At 46.6% G+C, this 16,894-nt stretch overlaps 1 protein-coding gene across 2 annotated transcripts in view; it reads right to left on the bottom strand.

The window, feature by feature from the left end:
- Prkcb (protein kinase C beta) overlaps window positions 1–16,894 on the bottom strand; it is a 239,535-nt gene that overhangs the window by 88,687 nt on the left and 133,954 nt on the right. For both annotated transcript variants that reach the window (XM_059267354.1, XM_059267345.1), the window contains exons 8-9: window positions 10,787–10,883; window positions 2,847–2,993 (exon numbers count right to left, since the gene is read on the bottom strand). In XM_059267354.1, the coding sequence (XP_059123337.1) occupies window positions 2,847–2,993; window positions 10,787–10,883 (244 nt within the window). The remainder of the gene's footprint in view (window positions 1–2,846; window positions 2,994–10,786; window positions 10,884–16,894) is intronic.

Below are 16,894 nucleotides of genomic sequence, written 5' to 3' on the forward strand. Positions count from 1 at the left end.
CATCCTTCCTAACATTTTAAACACCCCAACTCTCCCCTTCATATCTCATTTCTGGGCTTCTATAGAGCCCTTCTTTCCCACCAAGTGACGCTTCTCTTCCTGTTGGCTCTCCTTCCTGACTTTGTCTAGGCACCATTTCCACTCACTCACTTAATACATTCTTCCTGGCCACCTGCCCCATGCCAGCCTATGTGGATTGCAGGAGGCTGTGTTACCATAATCTAGTTCACTGCTTCCCCTTATCCAGCCCCTTATTCTCGACCTGCTTCTCTACCCAAGCTACTCATCACTGCTTGGAAAACTCATACAAGTAGTGTGAACCACAACCAGCTACCTACTGTGTAACCTTGTGGATCTCAGTGCCACTTGGCCATCCCCCTTGGCTGTCTATCCTTCCTTCCCACTCCATTCTGGGATCCTTCAAACTCTAAGATTTACTGAATCTCAACAGAAAACCTGGCCATGGGCAAGAGAAAATACAGGCATTAAACCTTCATGTTCAATTAATTGGGTCCATAATTCTAAAATCCAGTGTTGACTATAACAAGGAAGAGTCTTCCTCTTGGGTCACTTAGGTCTTAGAGCAAGAAGAGGGACAGACCAATATGTAGTTAGAGGTGTCGTTCATTAATGGTTTCCGTGAGAGGAGAAAATAGAATTCAGAATGGCTGGGCAGTGTGGCACATGCTTATAATCCCGGCACTAGGAGGGAGGGCTGTGGTAGGAAGATTATGGATTTGAGGCCAGCCTGGGCTAGGTATCAAGACCCTATGTCAAGCAAGAGAATGAATGAGTAGCTGCTTTAAGTCGGTGGTCAGGGAAGACCTTACAGAAGTAGAGATGTGAATTAGAAGAGACAGCCACACAAAGACCCGAGGGTCTTGTGTCAACAAAGCTCCATGGGAAGAAGGAAATTGGCTTGATTCAGGCACCCAACAGTCACCATTGTATCTAGAACACGCTGGGTGGCAGCAGAAAAAGCTGAGATGTCGAGCACCGAAGAAGCACCAGATCGTACGGGCAGTGTTAGTCAGGAATGAGAATGGAGCAGAGGATGTATCTGAACTGTGGCAGGAGAGAAGACTAAGGCAATCACTACCACTGCTAAGGGAAGAGTGTGCTGATTATGGGTGCCGAGGCAGCAAGGGACACCAGTTAGGAGCTTCTGCGATGGTCTAGCTGAGGCCCATGCTGTTAAAGATGGAATAGAATCAGCAGGTGCTGAGTAGACTTTGACCAACCCAGCAGGATTGACTAGTGGATTGTATGTAGCATGGAAGGATGTGGGTGGTATAAGGATGAAGACAGAGAACATAGGGGGATTCAAGGATAACTCAGTTTTCTGGCTTAAGTTTCAGAGGAAAAAAAAGAAATTTATGTTTTTTGCACACCTGAGTTCACGGGATGAGATTTATATCAGACATGTTTGTGGCACACTGAGGAATTCAAAGACTCTGAACAACACTAAACAAGTCAGGAATACTTATAACACAATCTCAACTCTGGTAAAACAGTGTCTCGTGGTATCTATAAAAGCATCCAGGATTGCTCTATGAGTCCCAGGGTCACCCTTCAACTGTGCTGCTGCTCAAAAGGAACTGTTCCCATTCTCGGCTGCCACCGTGATCTTTTCCAAAAGCAAACCCGATCCTGTCACTCCTCTGCTTAAAAACTTTCAATGGCTCCCTGCTGCACTGTGAATAAAATCCAGTCATATCTTCCTAGCTCAGCAGCAGCAGCATGATCAGGCCACTGCTTCCCTCGGCAACCTCATGTCCTCTGCTCACGTCACTGTGGACCCAGTGCCTCCTGATGGCACCTAGAGCATCCTGCTCATGTCACTGCGGACCCAGTACCTCCTGATGGCACCTAGAGCATCCTGCTCATGTCACTGTGGACCCAGTGCCTCCTGATGGCACTTAGAGCATCCTGCTCATGTCACTGTGGACCCAGTGCCTCCTGATGGCACTTAGAGCATCCTGCTCATGTCACTGTGGACCCAGTACCTCCTGATGGCACCTAGAGCATCCTGCTCATGTCACTGTGGACCCAGTGCCTCCTGATGGCACCTAGAGCATCCTGCTCATGTCACTGTGGACCCAGTGCCTCCTGATGGCACCTAGAGCATCCTGCTCATGTCACTGTGGACCCAGTGCCTCCTGATGGCACCTAGAGCATCCTGCTCATGTCACTGTGGACCCAGTGCCTCCTGATGGCACCTAGAGCATCCTGCTCATGTCACTGTGGACCCAGTACCTCCTGATGGCACCTAGAGCATCCTGCTCATGTCACTGTGGACCCAGTGCCTCCTGATGGCACTTAGAATGTACCAAGCTCTTCCCACCTCAGGTTGCTACCACTGCTGTTCTCTGTCCTGGAACAGCTTTTCCTTGCTCTGGGTTACTTTGAGAGACCAGGTCTCATGTATTCTAGGCAGTCCTTGAGCTCACTATACTGCTGAGGAGGATCCTTGTACCTCCACCTCCTGAGCCCCAAATTTTGAAGTTACCAGTACATGCCAATATGTCTGGTTTATGTGATGCTAGGGACCAAAATCAGGACTTCATGCGTGCTAGGCAAGCACTCTGATTACTGAGTTATGTCCTCAGCCCCTCTTTCCTTGTTCTGAATGCATGGCTGGCTCATTCCCACTCTTGGCTGCTTTCTCCTCCTCAGATCTTGTGAGTGGGTCCCCTCTCAGTTTGTAGGTGACATAAGCCCCTATTCGTTTGTTTCATGATCTTCAGTATGGACTGCAATCTGGGTTTCGTTATGTTCATTTCTTTTCCCACCACAGGGACAGCTGTTCCATCCAAAGTGGGTGCAGCCACCAAGTCATTCTGTACCTTGCCAAAGCTGCCTTTCCCCAGAACCATCAGGAAGTTAAAATCGGTCAGTTTCATCCGGTCCCTGTTGCCATTGTTGTCAAATTTGGAGATGGTGTTGGCTGTCTTTTCTTCTGGAGTTTTGGTACCCTGGCCGATCTTGGCTCTCTGGAGGAAGAAACAGACAGAACATAGGATGAGGGCTGGGAACACTCTGGTAGGAAGATTCATGGGCTCAGCAGAGACTGTGGTTCCTACAGCCAGATATCTGTGCTGTGCAATGCATGACTACATTGCTCTGCAAATGTACGATCTTGAGGCCAGCCTGGGCCCTTTATCTCTCTTTATCCCTCTAATCACATCCTTCTCTGGGAGGTGCCATGTTTCCTTGCTGGCCCTGGAATTCATTGACTTCTTTCCCTGTCAATCAGCACTGCTTGTTAGCATCTGTCTGTCACCCAGAAGATCCACATTGGTTCCCTCCCTACCAGGCTTCACAGTAGCCAACACGAAGCCTCTCATACAACCAGTCAACCACTACCTAAAATGTTTCCGCTTGCATTTGTTGAGAGAGCAAGCACTCTTTCCCCAAAGCTGCTGAGCCTCTGTAAGAGAGCCTTTTCCAGTTGCTTCCCATAAACAGCTGTTAGTAATTTCTGTCCTCGCTTGCTTTACTTTCTGCACACACACTGGTTTCATGATTTTTGTTTCCTTTCACACCAGAACATAAATTCCCGGAGGACACAGGCTTTGCCAGTCTGGTTTTCACTGATTGTCAGGTGTCAGGATGAGTATGTGGAGCAGAACAGGCAATTGAGTGTGCCTGGCAAATGAACCTTCTATACCCCAGTCCCCATGAAAGCTGCCAGTGCCGGTGCCAAGCGTGCATCCTTTGCAGAGTCCCGGCACACAGCAGACATCAGTGAATGGCTGCCATTGTTACTGTTCCTTATTTCATGACTTTTGATGACAAAGAGACAATAAAATGCTTCCTGAGGTTTTGTTTCTCACCCCTCCTGCCGTGTGTGTGTGTGTGTGTGTGTGTGTGTGTGTGTGTTTGTGTGTGTGTGTTTGTGTGTGTTGAGAGGAATAGATAGATAAATAGATAATAGATAGATAGATAGATAGATAGATAGATAGATGATAGATAGATGATAAATAGATGATAGATAGATAGATAGATAGATAGATAGATAGATGATAGATAGATGATAGATAAATAGATGATAGATGATAGATAGATAGATGATAGATAGATAGATAGATAGATGATAGATAAATAGATGATAGATGATAAATAGATAGATAGATAGATAGATAGATAGATAGATAGATAGATAGATAGACAGACAGATAGATAGATAGATGATAGATAGATGACAGATAGATGATAGATAGATGACAGATGATTGAGATAGGTGTAAATTTTGGTAAATATAAGTAAGGGTACACAAGTGGAAGTCAGAGGACAGCCTCAGATGTCAGTCTTCATCTTCTACTTTGTCTGAGGCAGGGCCTGTCTTATCACTTACCACTGTGTGCCCCAGGCTGGCTGACTCTCAAATTAGTTTCCAGGGATTCTCCTACCTCTGCCTCCCATCTCTCCACAGGAGCACTGGGATTACACACGCATGTAATAACCACACCTGGTTTTACATGAGCTTGTAGAGATTCAAACGCAGGTCTTTAAGATGGCACAAACACTCTGTGAACTGAACCATCCCCTCAAGCCCTCCCTGGGGTTCTGAATGCCAATGAAGATGACTCATCCAATCAAGGGACTCCCACTGAGTGTCTGCTGTACACCATGCTCTGCTCTAGGTGCTCAGGGTAGCTCAGGGAGCAAAAGAGAGGTTGATGCTCAAATAATGCCCGTCATGCAGAGACTGCGTCCTCCACGCAGCATTTCAAGAAACATGTCAGCTTTAACCCAGGCTGACATTCAGTGAGTGAGACTGCAAAGCTCCCATTGCTTTTCATCTTCTTAATTAGTGTTTTAAAAAAATTCAAGTTGGGACCAAGGGAGATAGCTCAGTTGGTAAAGTGTTTACCTTGTAAACACACAGACCTGAGTTCTCACTTCAGAATCCACATTAAAAAGAGCATGGTGGTCCATGCTAATAACCCCAATGCTGGGGAGGGGAGGACAGGAGGGTGGATCCCTGGGGCTCACTGTACAGCAGCTTAGCCTGCTCAGTGAGTTCCAGGCCAGTAAGCGACCTTGTCTCAAGATAAAGGTGGATGGTATTTGAGGAAGGATACCCAAGGTTGTCCTCTGGCCTCCATGTGCATGTAGATACATATGTACCTGCACACACATGAACATGCCTACCCAAATAAATAAAATATGTAAATAATTGAGATGTAAGCAGTAAAAATCACAGATCTTAAGTGCTTGTTTTATGAATGTTGACAATTACATACATAACCATACCCCAAACAAGACACAGAACAAGGCCAACTCCCCAGGGACGTTTGCAGCTGGTCTTCCGTCACAAACAACAAAGACAATCTCTGCTCTGGTTTCTATTCTCAAAGGGCAGCTTTGTCTATTCCTGAATTTCATCCAGGGGATGTCTTCCTTCCTCTTCTCATCAGAACATTCTGTAAAACCCTCCACTCAGTTATGTGAACCAGAAAGTCCTCTCTGGGTTGCTGAGAATTCATTGTTAGTATTGATCATTCTTCTATTGATGGATGCTGGTGGTGTTTGAGGCTGCTAACAAAACAGTTGTCCCAGTACTCAATCTAGTTTTATAGTAAGACACGTTGATATTTAAGCCTAAAACACCCAACAAGCAGCACTTAAAGGTTAAGGGCAAAGAAAAGACATTTGAGCCTTGGGTCCCAGAGAGGAGGAGGTGATTCGAAGCATGAGACTGCATCATTTGGGTGGAGACTTCACATAAGAGAGGTGCCCCACACAACAGCTGTCTGTCTTTCTTGGGCCACATCCTCTCGCCATCCCAAATCCTCCCTCCAGCCTCCTGACTTCTTCCTGACGATCCAGCCTCCGTGTCTCATGGATTCATCACTGTGTTTCCCATTTCCTTTGCAGCTGACCTGGGATGCACTGGACTCCCACACTTGGTTCTCACCCCATCCCAGCCCATTGGGTGTGCACGTCCATCCACATGGAGGTCCTAGAGTACAATTCCCTTGTAAATGAAAGGGGAGAGACTATGCCTTCTGGTTTTTTCACTTGGATTTGCTTCAGTGGACTGGAATTAAGCTCTTTTTTTTTTTTCTTTTCATTTTACTTTTATTTTACGTGCATGGGTGCTTTGTCTGCAGGTGTATCTGTGCACAGTGTGCATGCAGTGCCTGTGGAGACTGTAAGGGGGCCTCAGATCCCCTGGAACAGGAGTTACTGTCAGTTGTGAGCCACATGTGGGTGCTGGGATTTGAACCCTGTCTGCTGAAAGAGCAGCCAGTACTCTTAACCACTGAGCCATCTCTCCAGCCTCCCCAAATAACTAATTTTTAAAAAGTCCTTAGGGGCCTGTGTTTGTATCCTGTGGTTTCGAGTCTTGGTCCACAGTATGACATGAGGTAACCTTTAAGAGATGGGACCTTGTAGAAAGTCAGTGGGTGGCTGGGCTGCTGCCCTTGGGAAGGAATGATGCTGGTTTCATGGGGTATTGCTCTTTAGAGCAGTCTTTAGAAAGCAAAGCCACACATGTATCCACTTCTGTTTCTGGTTCTCCCCCATGTTAGGACCCCACCAAGGTGATTCTCACCAAAGGCTACACTGATAGGACTGTGCAGCTTTTCAGCCTCCAAATGGTGTGTGTGTGTGTGTGTGTGTGTGTGTGTGTGTGTGTGTGTGAGTGTTTGTGTAGGGAAACCTTTTCTTTTAAATTACCTAGCTTCAGTACTTTGTTATAGCAAGGGCATATTAGTTCAATATCTAGAATCTAAATAAGAAGCCTCTTCTGCCCAACAATTCTTGCCGCTTTAACATGGAAATCGGTTGCCAACTATTAAAAATCAGGAGAGTTATTATAAAAATATAGAAATGGGCTGGAGGTGTGGCTCAGTAGTAGAGCACATTCCTGGCATGCATGAGGTCCTGTGTTCTCTCCCTTACACCAAAAACAAAACAAAACTACAAAGCCAGACTCGTGGCCTCCTCTGAAGAAGTAGGCCCGGCAACAGTGGGTGGACCAGGCTTCCTCCCTATTATGTGCCTGGTTCCTGGAAGCATTTGGGGTTGTTCCCCTGGCCCCACCAGCCTTCTGAGGACAAGAACCTGTCACACAACTTTCTACAGCTCCCCAAGTTGCGAGTGCCTCACAGGTCCTGCATCAAAGAGAGTGCTACAGAAAATGAAAGCCACAGCAGAAACAGTCCTCCACGGGCGCCTGCCGTTTATGTCTGCAATCTTGAGCCAGAGAAGTCTGCGCAAAGGCAAAGCAGCTCCGCTGAGTGGAGCTGTGTCGCTCTGCATTGTGTCCCAGGGAACCACAAAGACTTCAAGCTCCACCTCAGATGATCAGCACCTGTCCTGACTTGAGGCCCTTCTGTACTCTACCCTCCCAGGAGCCTCCAAACGCACTCCCAGCTACCTTAGAAGGCCAGAAAGCAAGGCTTGCCTGGAGAGGCTCCCACCCACCCCAGGAGCATGGACTGAGCTTGGTTGATTTCCAGGGAGGAGGCTAGCAATGCCGTTACCAGCATTCAACACCTGAATGCTTATGCTGCACTAGATGCTCCTAGAGGCGTGATGTCATCCAATCCTCATGTAATCTTGGGCAGTTAAGAGTGTCAGAATCCCTGTGTTACGGATGATGAGTTGAAAGCCCAGACAGAGTAACTTCCCTGCGGTAAGTAGGATTTAAAGCCAGGCAGCTTGGGCAGACTCTCGGGTATGCTCCCCCACCTCTGGGCTGCTGCCTATAAAGAACTGCCACTTTGCACCACCCTCTCCCCGGCTCATCTTGCCAGGGGTAGGTGCCTCCACTAGGGAGGGAAGAAGGCTGTGGAGAAGGGCCCAGCTCCTGTCCCTGGATGAGGACACTCAGCAAGGAAACTCGCAGAGTTTTCTTTTTGAGAAGAGAGAGGTTATTAAAGTCTAGCTGCTTGGAGCAGTAAGCACTTGAGCTGACCGTCACTAGCAGCCGATTCAGGCAGCCATGGGGACAAAACGTTGAGGAAAAATCTCCCCACCCTGAACGTGTATGGACCCCTCGTCTTTGATCTCCAAACAATACAGTACTAGCCATTTAGAGACCTCTGCATTGTAATGTGCATTCTAAGTCATCTGGGATGGTTTAAAGCCATACATATACATACGTATGTGTATATGGCATTCTATGTGGAGAATCTGGTGTCTCCAGGTTGGGTATCTCCTGAGGGCAGAGGGCTCTGGAACTAATCCTTCACTGTCCTTACCCAACCTCTTCCTTTTCTTGCCTTACCTCCTTATCACCCTGCTCCTCACCAGGCTTGTGGGACCAGTTCCCAAATCAACTACCATCATTTATTTACTGATGGATGATTTTGAGCTAGGGTCTTGCTGTGTAGCCCAGACTGGTTGCACATGCTCTATCCTCCTGCCTCTGCCTCTCAAGTGCTGGGAACAGGAAAATCATCTCCAGACCAGGCTCAGGACCCTTATAATGTATTTCTAGAGAAACTCAAACCCATGGCCATGACCAGCTCTGGGGCCTTGGAAAGTTACTTTACTTCTTATGCCTCAGTTGAAAGAAAAGTTGGAGTGGGCCCAGTGTACCTTTCAGGGGTGTGTGACAAGGAAGGCACTCAGAGTAGCACACAGTGTGTCCTAAGTACTTTGTTAAGAAAGTAGATCCTAAGCCTGTCGGGAGACTCACTCTGAACCACCCACATTGGGCATAGGCAAGACCAGGGACAGAGGACGCCCTCCAGAGGACGTTCTGGAATGCCTGCTCATGGCACCCAGCACACCCCACCACAGAACACTATCACCCTGATTCTGGCAGCTCCAGTCAACCCAGATAAGGAGCTTGAAGGTAATTCCTGACTCATTCTGGGTGCTAATTGCTTATTGTGCGGGGATTACATTTCTCACGTTCAAGGTCAAGTAAAATCCCTCCGTGTGTCTGAGAGCGATTTCAGTCGGTTGGAAGCGCTTTTTTTTTTAATCAACAACTATGGTATGGAGCGATTATAATTCAGGCATAAACAAGTATTTGCAGGCTCCTGCTAGGGATAAAGGGACATATTTTGTCGCATGCAGATAAAACAACCCTGTGCTTCAAGCCAATTACTGTCTCAGACAAATGCTCTATTCGCATAGAAAATGTTTTCTTTGGTCTTTGGAAATGTCACCCCTGCCGCCCCAGGACAGAAGGAATTATTTTGCGAAGCTGAGATTTCATTTTCTATAAGAGAATACCGGCCTTGTTTTTTTGTTTTGTTTTATTTTTTTTTTCACCCGTAATCATAACGGCCTCAGCCAACAGATACTGCCAGCCCAGAAAGATTTCTCTGGAAGTCTTGCCTTCCAGTTCTTTTCTGAAAACATCCAATTCACAACTCTGTGTGGTGGGAAGGTTCTTTTATCAAGTTATTCAGACTTGCATAGCCACCAAGAAAATGACCTTTAGTGATCAAAGTCATTGTATATGTTAGTCATTTTGTCATTGAGACCAACACCTGATAGGCACGAAGTAAAAGAGGAAAATGTATTTGGCTCCCAGTTTCAGAGGGATCTGCCCATGGTCTCTTGATCCTGTGCACTTGGGCAGGGCATCATGGTGGTAGGAGTGTGTCGTGGGCAACATCTGCTTACATCATGGTGGACAGGAAGCAGAAAGCAAGACAGGAAGGGCCTAGCTAGGGACAAGACACCTACAAGGACCCACTACAGTGCCTAGTTCCTCCAGCTGAAGTTTCTAGAACTTCCAGCAATAGAGCTACCACCAGGGACTAAGCATTCAAACCATAAGCCTGTGGGAACGCTTCAGATTTAAACTAGGACAGTGGAGGGGGGATGATTGGTGAGCCCAAGGCCAACCCACTCATTTCCAGGAAGACTCCATGGCATCTAAAGCATCCCTATTGTCCAGACTGTATGGAGGACCCAGGCTCAAGACAAGGGCCCATGGGTACTCAGGTACCGTGTGTCTAGCTGAGTCAGAAGCCAGCGTGCTTCTTGGAGTAAATGCCAAAACCTCTCTTAAAGGCATGGCAGCCAATTCTCTGACGTCACCCACTTCCCAGCCTCATCTTCCCCCAACTCTGTTCTCATTGTCCTTCCAGAGCAGATGATTGCTTCCTGAGACCTGATGACTGGCCACCAGACTTGGCACATTAAATTGCATGAACAAAGCACCGAGTTTCCCACATGAAAATACTTTCAAATCACGTGATGCACATATACCACACACAGTCACACCCACCTTCCCCCAAACATCTCCCTTGGCAAAACTGGCAGGTGCCTACACACCTCACCTCACAGGAGCTGACAGGAGGGATCCCTAGCCCCCAGGACAGAAAAGGAGCTTATCTGAGCAGTAGAGTCCAAGGTCACATCCAGTCACCATGGGTTGGACAAAATGATCGTGAGGATCTGCCCACACGAGCTTTTGTAGAGTCATCAGTACAGTGAATTATTTGAAAACAGTACAGACCCACCTGCTGAGAGACCCAGATTCAGAATTCTAACAAAATATATCTCTACTCTGTCCACTTCTCCACTCCCATTATTACCATTCAGTCCAAATCAGTATCACAAAGACCTGGGCATGGAATGAGCACTTTGGAAGAAATATCTAAGTCTGAACCAGTACAGGGAAGACTTCACAAGGGAAGGGTCTTGAAGTATAAATAGGAGTTTTCTAGGAGCTGGAACAGCATTGCAAAGGCTCAGAGTCATGAAAGGTCTCCATATATACCACACCACAATCAGGATAAAAAGATCAAAGTGATACAAAGTATCAGGTTCCCATAGAAAAGGTGCAAGAACAAAACCTCACCTCAAACTTCTGCCGCAGCTCTTCATTGCCCTCACTTCCTTCTGGCGGCACAGGCACATTGAAGTACTCGCCCTCTTCCTGGCTCAGTAACTTGAACCTAATGGAAAGACAAGCAGTTGTGAGAAGTCTGTGACTATGTGTACAAGCATCAAGCTGAGCAGAAGGCCTGCCTAAAAAAACCTGTCTTGAGGGCCAGAGAGACAGCTCAGTAAGGTAAAGTGTTTGCCATGCAAGTGTGAGAACTTGAGTTCAAATCCCCAGAATGCACATAATGCATCTGTAAGCTTAGCCCTGCTAGAGCAAGAAAGAGGCTGAAACAAGAGAATCCCCAGAAACTCAGCAGTCAGCCAGCCTTGTGTGCACAGCATGAACAACACTGCCTCAAACAAGGTGGAAGGCGAGACAAGGCCCCCCACACTGGGGCTGTGGCAGACGTGCGCCTGCGCAGGTGCACACCCAGCTCTGCTAGCTAGTCATGCACGCAGACACGCACGCTGCTCTCTGTTGAGTCACTCCAGCAGGCCTCCCGGTGTGTGCTTTCCTCTCCCATCCCTGACCACAGACCTCACGGTGCTGTTTTCCCCTGAAAAGGCTGTGTGCCGGAGTGGGGTGGGGTGGGGTGGGATATGCTGCACTTGGCCTCTGAAGGAACAGTGTCCCTGTGGTTATGGGCACAAGCTCTGGCACAGCATGGCAGCGCCTTGCTTCCGTTCCACCTCACCTCCTTACTCCTTTGGATGACCTTGGATCCAAAGTCCATCTGAACCTTTGTATTTTGCATCTACATGAATCCAAGTCTCTTCCGCCTAGAACTGAAAGGTGGTGGTGGTGGTGGTGGTGGTGGTGGTGGTGGTGGTGGTGGTGGTGGTGTGTAAAACGAACACAGCACCGGTCCTCAATAAACAGCCTCAAGCAACTCACTCATGTCATCGCTTATGGATCAATGATCTGATAATGTACATAGGAGCTTTGGCTTACTTTTTAACCACTAGGATACTGACCATAAGTAATAAAGGGAAAAAATGAGGAAGGAAAGAGGACATTCAAAGGTGAAAGGGAGGCCCCCAAACTCCTCCTCCCCAACAATTCTCCCTAGAAATTAGCATATATGATGTAGGCGCAAATATGGAATTTTAAGCTCAAAGTTTTTCTCAGTGCACACATCCTCTTGAGCAGTGTCCATTTGAAGGGACAGGAGAATCAGAGGCAGTAATCAGAGCCTCTAAGCCTCACACTGGCTTCTCAGCTCTCTCCCCTTAAATCTCTAAAAGACACAAAACTAAGAACTGGTGTGTACATCTGCTCGAACTCAAGGAGGCTTGCTGTAGACATGAGTTCCAGGAGCTTCTGTGAGGTGATGTCATTGAACATGAGAGATTAATGTTTTTCATTAAAATAACTGGATTTTAACTAGGCTGTGGTGGTGCATGCCTTTAATCCCAGCACTCAGGAGAAAGAGGCAGGAGAATCTCTGTGAGTTTGAAGCCAGCCTAGTCTATAGAGTTAGTTCCAATTCAGCCAGGGCTGCACAGAGAAACCCTGTCATGAACTCTGCCCCCCAAAATAGGATTTTTTTTTAAATAAGTTCACATTTAAAGTCTACTGTTTGGGTTGAGGGTGAAAATTAGCTTATACAAAGAGCTAGATTCAACCACTGATACAGGAATTGAAACAGGAGGGTAGAGAAGAGAGAGATTTTCTCCCTTCCTTTAAAATGAATCCACTGTCACTTTTTAAAGTAAAAGGTTAAAAAGAAAGGCCAAGCTAGGAAGACAACCCATGGGTGAAGTACCTGTTGTGCCAGCTTGAGAACCTGAGTTCAGATCCCCAGCACAAAAGAACAGAGCTGGGCCCCTCTAATCCTAGCACTGGGAGGCAGAAACAGGAGGATCTCAGGGACTCTTGGTCAATTGGTGAGTTTCAGGTTCAATGACAGACCCTGTCTCAAACCGTAAGGTGGAGAACAGTGATTAAGAAAGACATACATCAACCTCTGGCTTCCACACATGCACTCACAGGCACACACACACAGGCACACACACAGGTACACACACACACACACACACACACACACACTCACACACACACACACATACACAGGTACACACACTCACACTGGGTCGAGGGGCAGTGTTGTGGTGTGAATGTGAAACATCCCTCACAGACTCCATGATTTGAATTTAGATGCTTGGTTCCCACACTGCAGTACTCTGTTCAGAAGCTGTGGGCCATTTGGTACATGAAACCCAGCTGGAGGAAGTAGGTCATCAGAAGCATTAACTCTGGGCTCTACCCAGTCCTTAGTTCCTGCCACACACTTTGCATCCCTGGCCCACTAGGGTGTGGACAGCTGGCCTCCTCCTCATGCTCAGCTACCATGATGCTCAGCTCAAGCACATGAGACCAATCAACTGCAGACCAGAATGTCTGAAACTGTGAGCCAAAATTAATCTTCATCCTTTAAGTCTTCTGTTGGGTAGTGTTTAGCCCAAAGAGGTACAGCTGCTCCCACAGTCTAGCCTGAGCCCTCTCCACTTTCCAGATGGCACCAGCAAATGGGTGAGTGTCACAGCATCTTCGGCATCTGCCAGCAGCCCCCAGGACCTTCTCTTTGCAGAACCAAGAACAGAGTGGACAAGCCAGTATAAGTCTAGTATCCAAAGTCATACTGGGTCTTGCAATTCAGAAAATACAGTTCATGGGCTTTCATAGGTACTGGGAACCCTAGCCACTGACTAGCATGGATCAGATGAGCAAGATGTAAGTGAGGGTCCCATGCCCCCACATCTGGGAGGCTCGGGGAGGGACCAGCTCCTGGAGCAGGCCTGCCATAGCAGTGTGAGAAGAGTGTGTGAAGCCTTTCTGGACTCAGACTATGTGTACTTCGACTGTACCCATGAAAGGACACCCGTACCCTAGAAGAAAAGTACAGGGACTCCAGAGCCGGTGTAAAGAGGACACTTCTCCATCAGGAGGAATGCTTGCCTGCTGTCTCTAGCTGTGGTCCCCTCTCAGAGAACAGGATATCTGGTCTGCACAAAACAGAATTCTAAGAGATTACGAAAGGCTCCTGGCTCCCTTATCTGGATCTGAAGGGCTAAGGCAGGGACATCCACCACTGTTGTGCTCATCCTTCAGTAGGGAGAGATAGAGGCAGCAGGACACATGGAAATGCAGCCATCAGAATGAAAGAAACATAGAAGCAGTGGATCAGGCCAACCTAGAAACACAGCGGCTGAAGGAAAGTCCTAGAAAACGTCTAATTCATATTTTCAAAGAGAGTCAAGAAAACAGAACCATCTGAAATTAGGAAAGACTGTTTCAGAAGAAAAATCCAATCACTGAGTTTCAAAATCCACTGGAGACAGTGAACACAGGATGGATAATTCAGACAATTAGAGAATTAGAAACAGAGCAGCATCTAATGTGAGCAGGAAGAACTCCATAACACACATGCTGGGAAAACACTTATAGCCTCAGTAGTGAGAGTTGTTTTTCTCTGAAGTGCTGGAGACCAAACCCAGGCCTATGTATCTGCTGAGCAAGCGGTCTACACTGAGCGACATCCCCTATAAAAGGTTCTTAGGAATCAATGAGCAAACTGCAAAGCCAGGGCTGTCGTTCACAAGTATAAACAAATGGCAATCTGCAAATGGCAATGCTTAGCACAATTAGAAACAAAGAATGTGTATGATCCTCGCATTGACAACTGAGGGTGAATTAATACTCTCACACATTCATCAGACGGGGATGTTCTTTTAAATACAGGATGTGTTGGCAAACATTTTACTGACACACACGTTCTCAGAGCCATCCATTTCAGTCTTGCGGATTTATTAGGAAGTAATTAAAGCTGTCCACATAAGAGCTGAGCTGCCAGTTTGTTATCCTGGAGTTATTGTTTATAGATATGCATTTCCCACCTTACAATAAAGGACTGTCTTATGGAGGCAGAGTCACAGCATGGGTCACATGAAGCTATAAGAAATGATGTCTAACAGTGGCTCAGATAGGTCAGAGGACAAAAGAAATTACTTGTCAACCAAGAGGATGGAGTTAGGAACCCCAGGACCCATATAAAGCCAGATCCAGCAGCATGCATCTGTAACCCTACCTTCCTGGAAGCTCATAGGTCACCTAGCTTGGTGTACCTGGCAGTGAACCAGACTCTGCCTCAGACAAACTGGAAAATAAGGACCAACACCAGAGACTGACCTCTCACCTCCACGTGCATGCCACAGCACACAAGCACCAACCCCACATGAGTATTCACACAAATGAACATGCACATACACACCCATACACACTACACCCACATACATACATTTAAAAAAATGTTGTTTCCAAGGTTATCAAGCAATGGGAACAGGTTCATAATAAACTGTGAGATTTTATTTTTATTTTGCAGGCATACACAGAGGTGGAGGGACCCACACCACCAGTTCTCCTTGCTGACCTACACTTCCTCACAAGCTGCTTCAAGATACCTGCAGTTCTTGAGGCACAGGCTTGCCTCAGGGCCTTTGCATATGCTGCTTTCTCCCTGGACAGCAGTAGGGCCCAGTCTCTCCTCCTTTTAGACACACTGCTAAATGTCATCTTGCCAATAAATTCTTTCCTGAGAAAGGACTGAATGAAATCTACATACCAGCCCTGCTCCCAGCATTCTCCCTCCCTGTTTCCTGCTTATGTCTCCAGATAACATTTGTTTATCAATCTGGAACATGCATGTTTTGTTTTGTTTTTTTCCTAATGTAAAAGTGTTTCTCTTTTTCTCCACCTAGAGAGACAGCTCCCTGGGACTGAAGATCTGTATCTGTTTAGTTCTCTTGTGTCTCCTAAGCACAGAGGGTTCTGGGCTGTGGATTTCCAAAGAATGAACAAGGGACCGTATGGGTGCCATCAGTGAAGTGAGGTTACGGGAAAACATTAACTGCAATAACCAAACCTCCATGTCAGGTAATAAGCCAGGAAGAGTTACACATGGCCGATATTGCTACATTCATAGGAGGAAAAAAAAAACACTAGAAATGAAAAGAAAAAGTTTCCAACAGTTTTACTGAGAGAGCCATGACAAGTGTTATGCACTCAGCTTAAGCAAACAAAATGAAAATATAAAGGCATAAAAGGTCCACAAACCATGAGGATGTGGAACTCATCAACGCTGAGATGTGGTGCGCCCTACAGACAATAAATACAATTGTTTTCAAATGCTCATAGAACATATAGGGACACTGAACGCATACTGAGTTTAATTGGAAGAAAAGGAAAGGAGGGAAGGAAAAAGCAAGGAGGTAGAGAGATGGCTCACGAGTTAAGAGGAGATGGCTCAGTAGTTTAGAGCACTTGGTGCTGTTACAGAGGACCTGGGTTTGATCCCAGCACCCACACGGTCTCCCACAACCATCTGTAACTCCAGATCCAAGGGGTCAGAAGCCCCCTTCTGGCCTTCACTAGTATCAGGCATGCATAGTGTACATACATACAAGCAGGCAAACCCCTCATACACATAAAATTATAAAATAAATACATAGAACTGTTTTGAAGAAAGAAAATAAAAGAAGCCTCATTTCTGTCAAAACCACATGACTGCAACTTGACATAGGAACAGATACTTAAAGACTTATTTTACTTTACATTTGTGTGTGTGTGTGTGTGTGTGTGTGTGTGTGTGTGTGTATGCACACATGTGCCTGAGTATATGTATGTGCACCATGTTCACACAAGTACCCAAGAAAGCCAGAAGAGGGTATTGGATCCCCCTGGGAGGCATCTGATGGAGATGCTGGGAACCAAACTCCATAAAAGCAGCAAGTGCTCTTAACTGCTAAGCCATCCTCCCCGCCCAGGAGCCAATATTTAAATGCAAAGCTATTTCTCAAGGTTAAAGCATATGCCTACATGTAAGTGTGTAAGAATGGAGATGAAAAAGATAATGGCAGACCGGGAAACAACAACGGAAGTCAGGATGTGACATGTCAAAACTTAAAGAGACTGTCTATTCCCCCAATAGGGTTTGTTATTCTTACAGAGCTGGGTAAGGTAAGGAGAAAAAAACAAATAGCAAAATACTCAACCGGAGTTCAAAGACAAGCGCAAAATAAACAG

Source organism: Peromyscus eremicus, chromosome 1 (assembly GCF_949786415.1).
Source record: "Peromyscus eremicus chromosome 1, PerEre_H2_v1, whole genome shotgun sequence".
Classification (NCBI taxonomy): Eukaryota; Metazoa; Chordata; class Mammalia; order Rodentia; family Cricetidae; genus Peromyscus; species Peromyscus eremicus.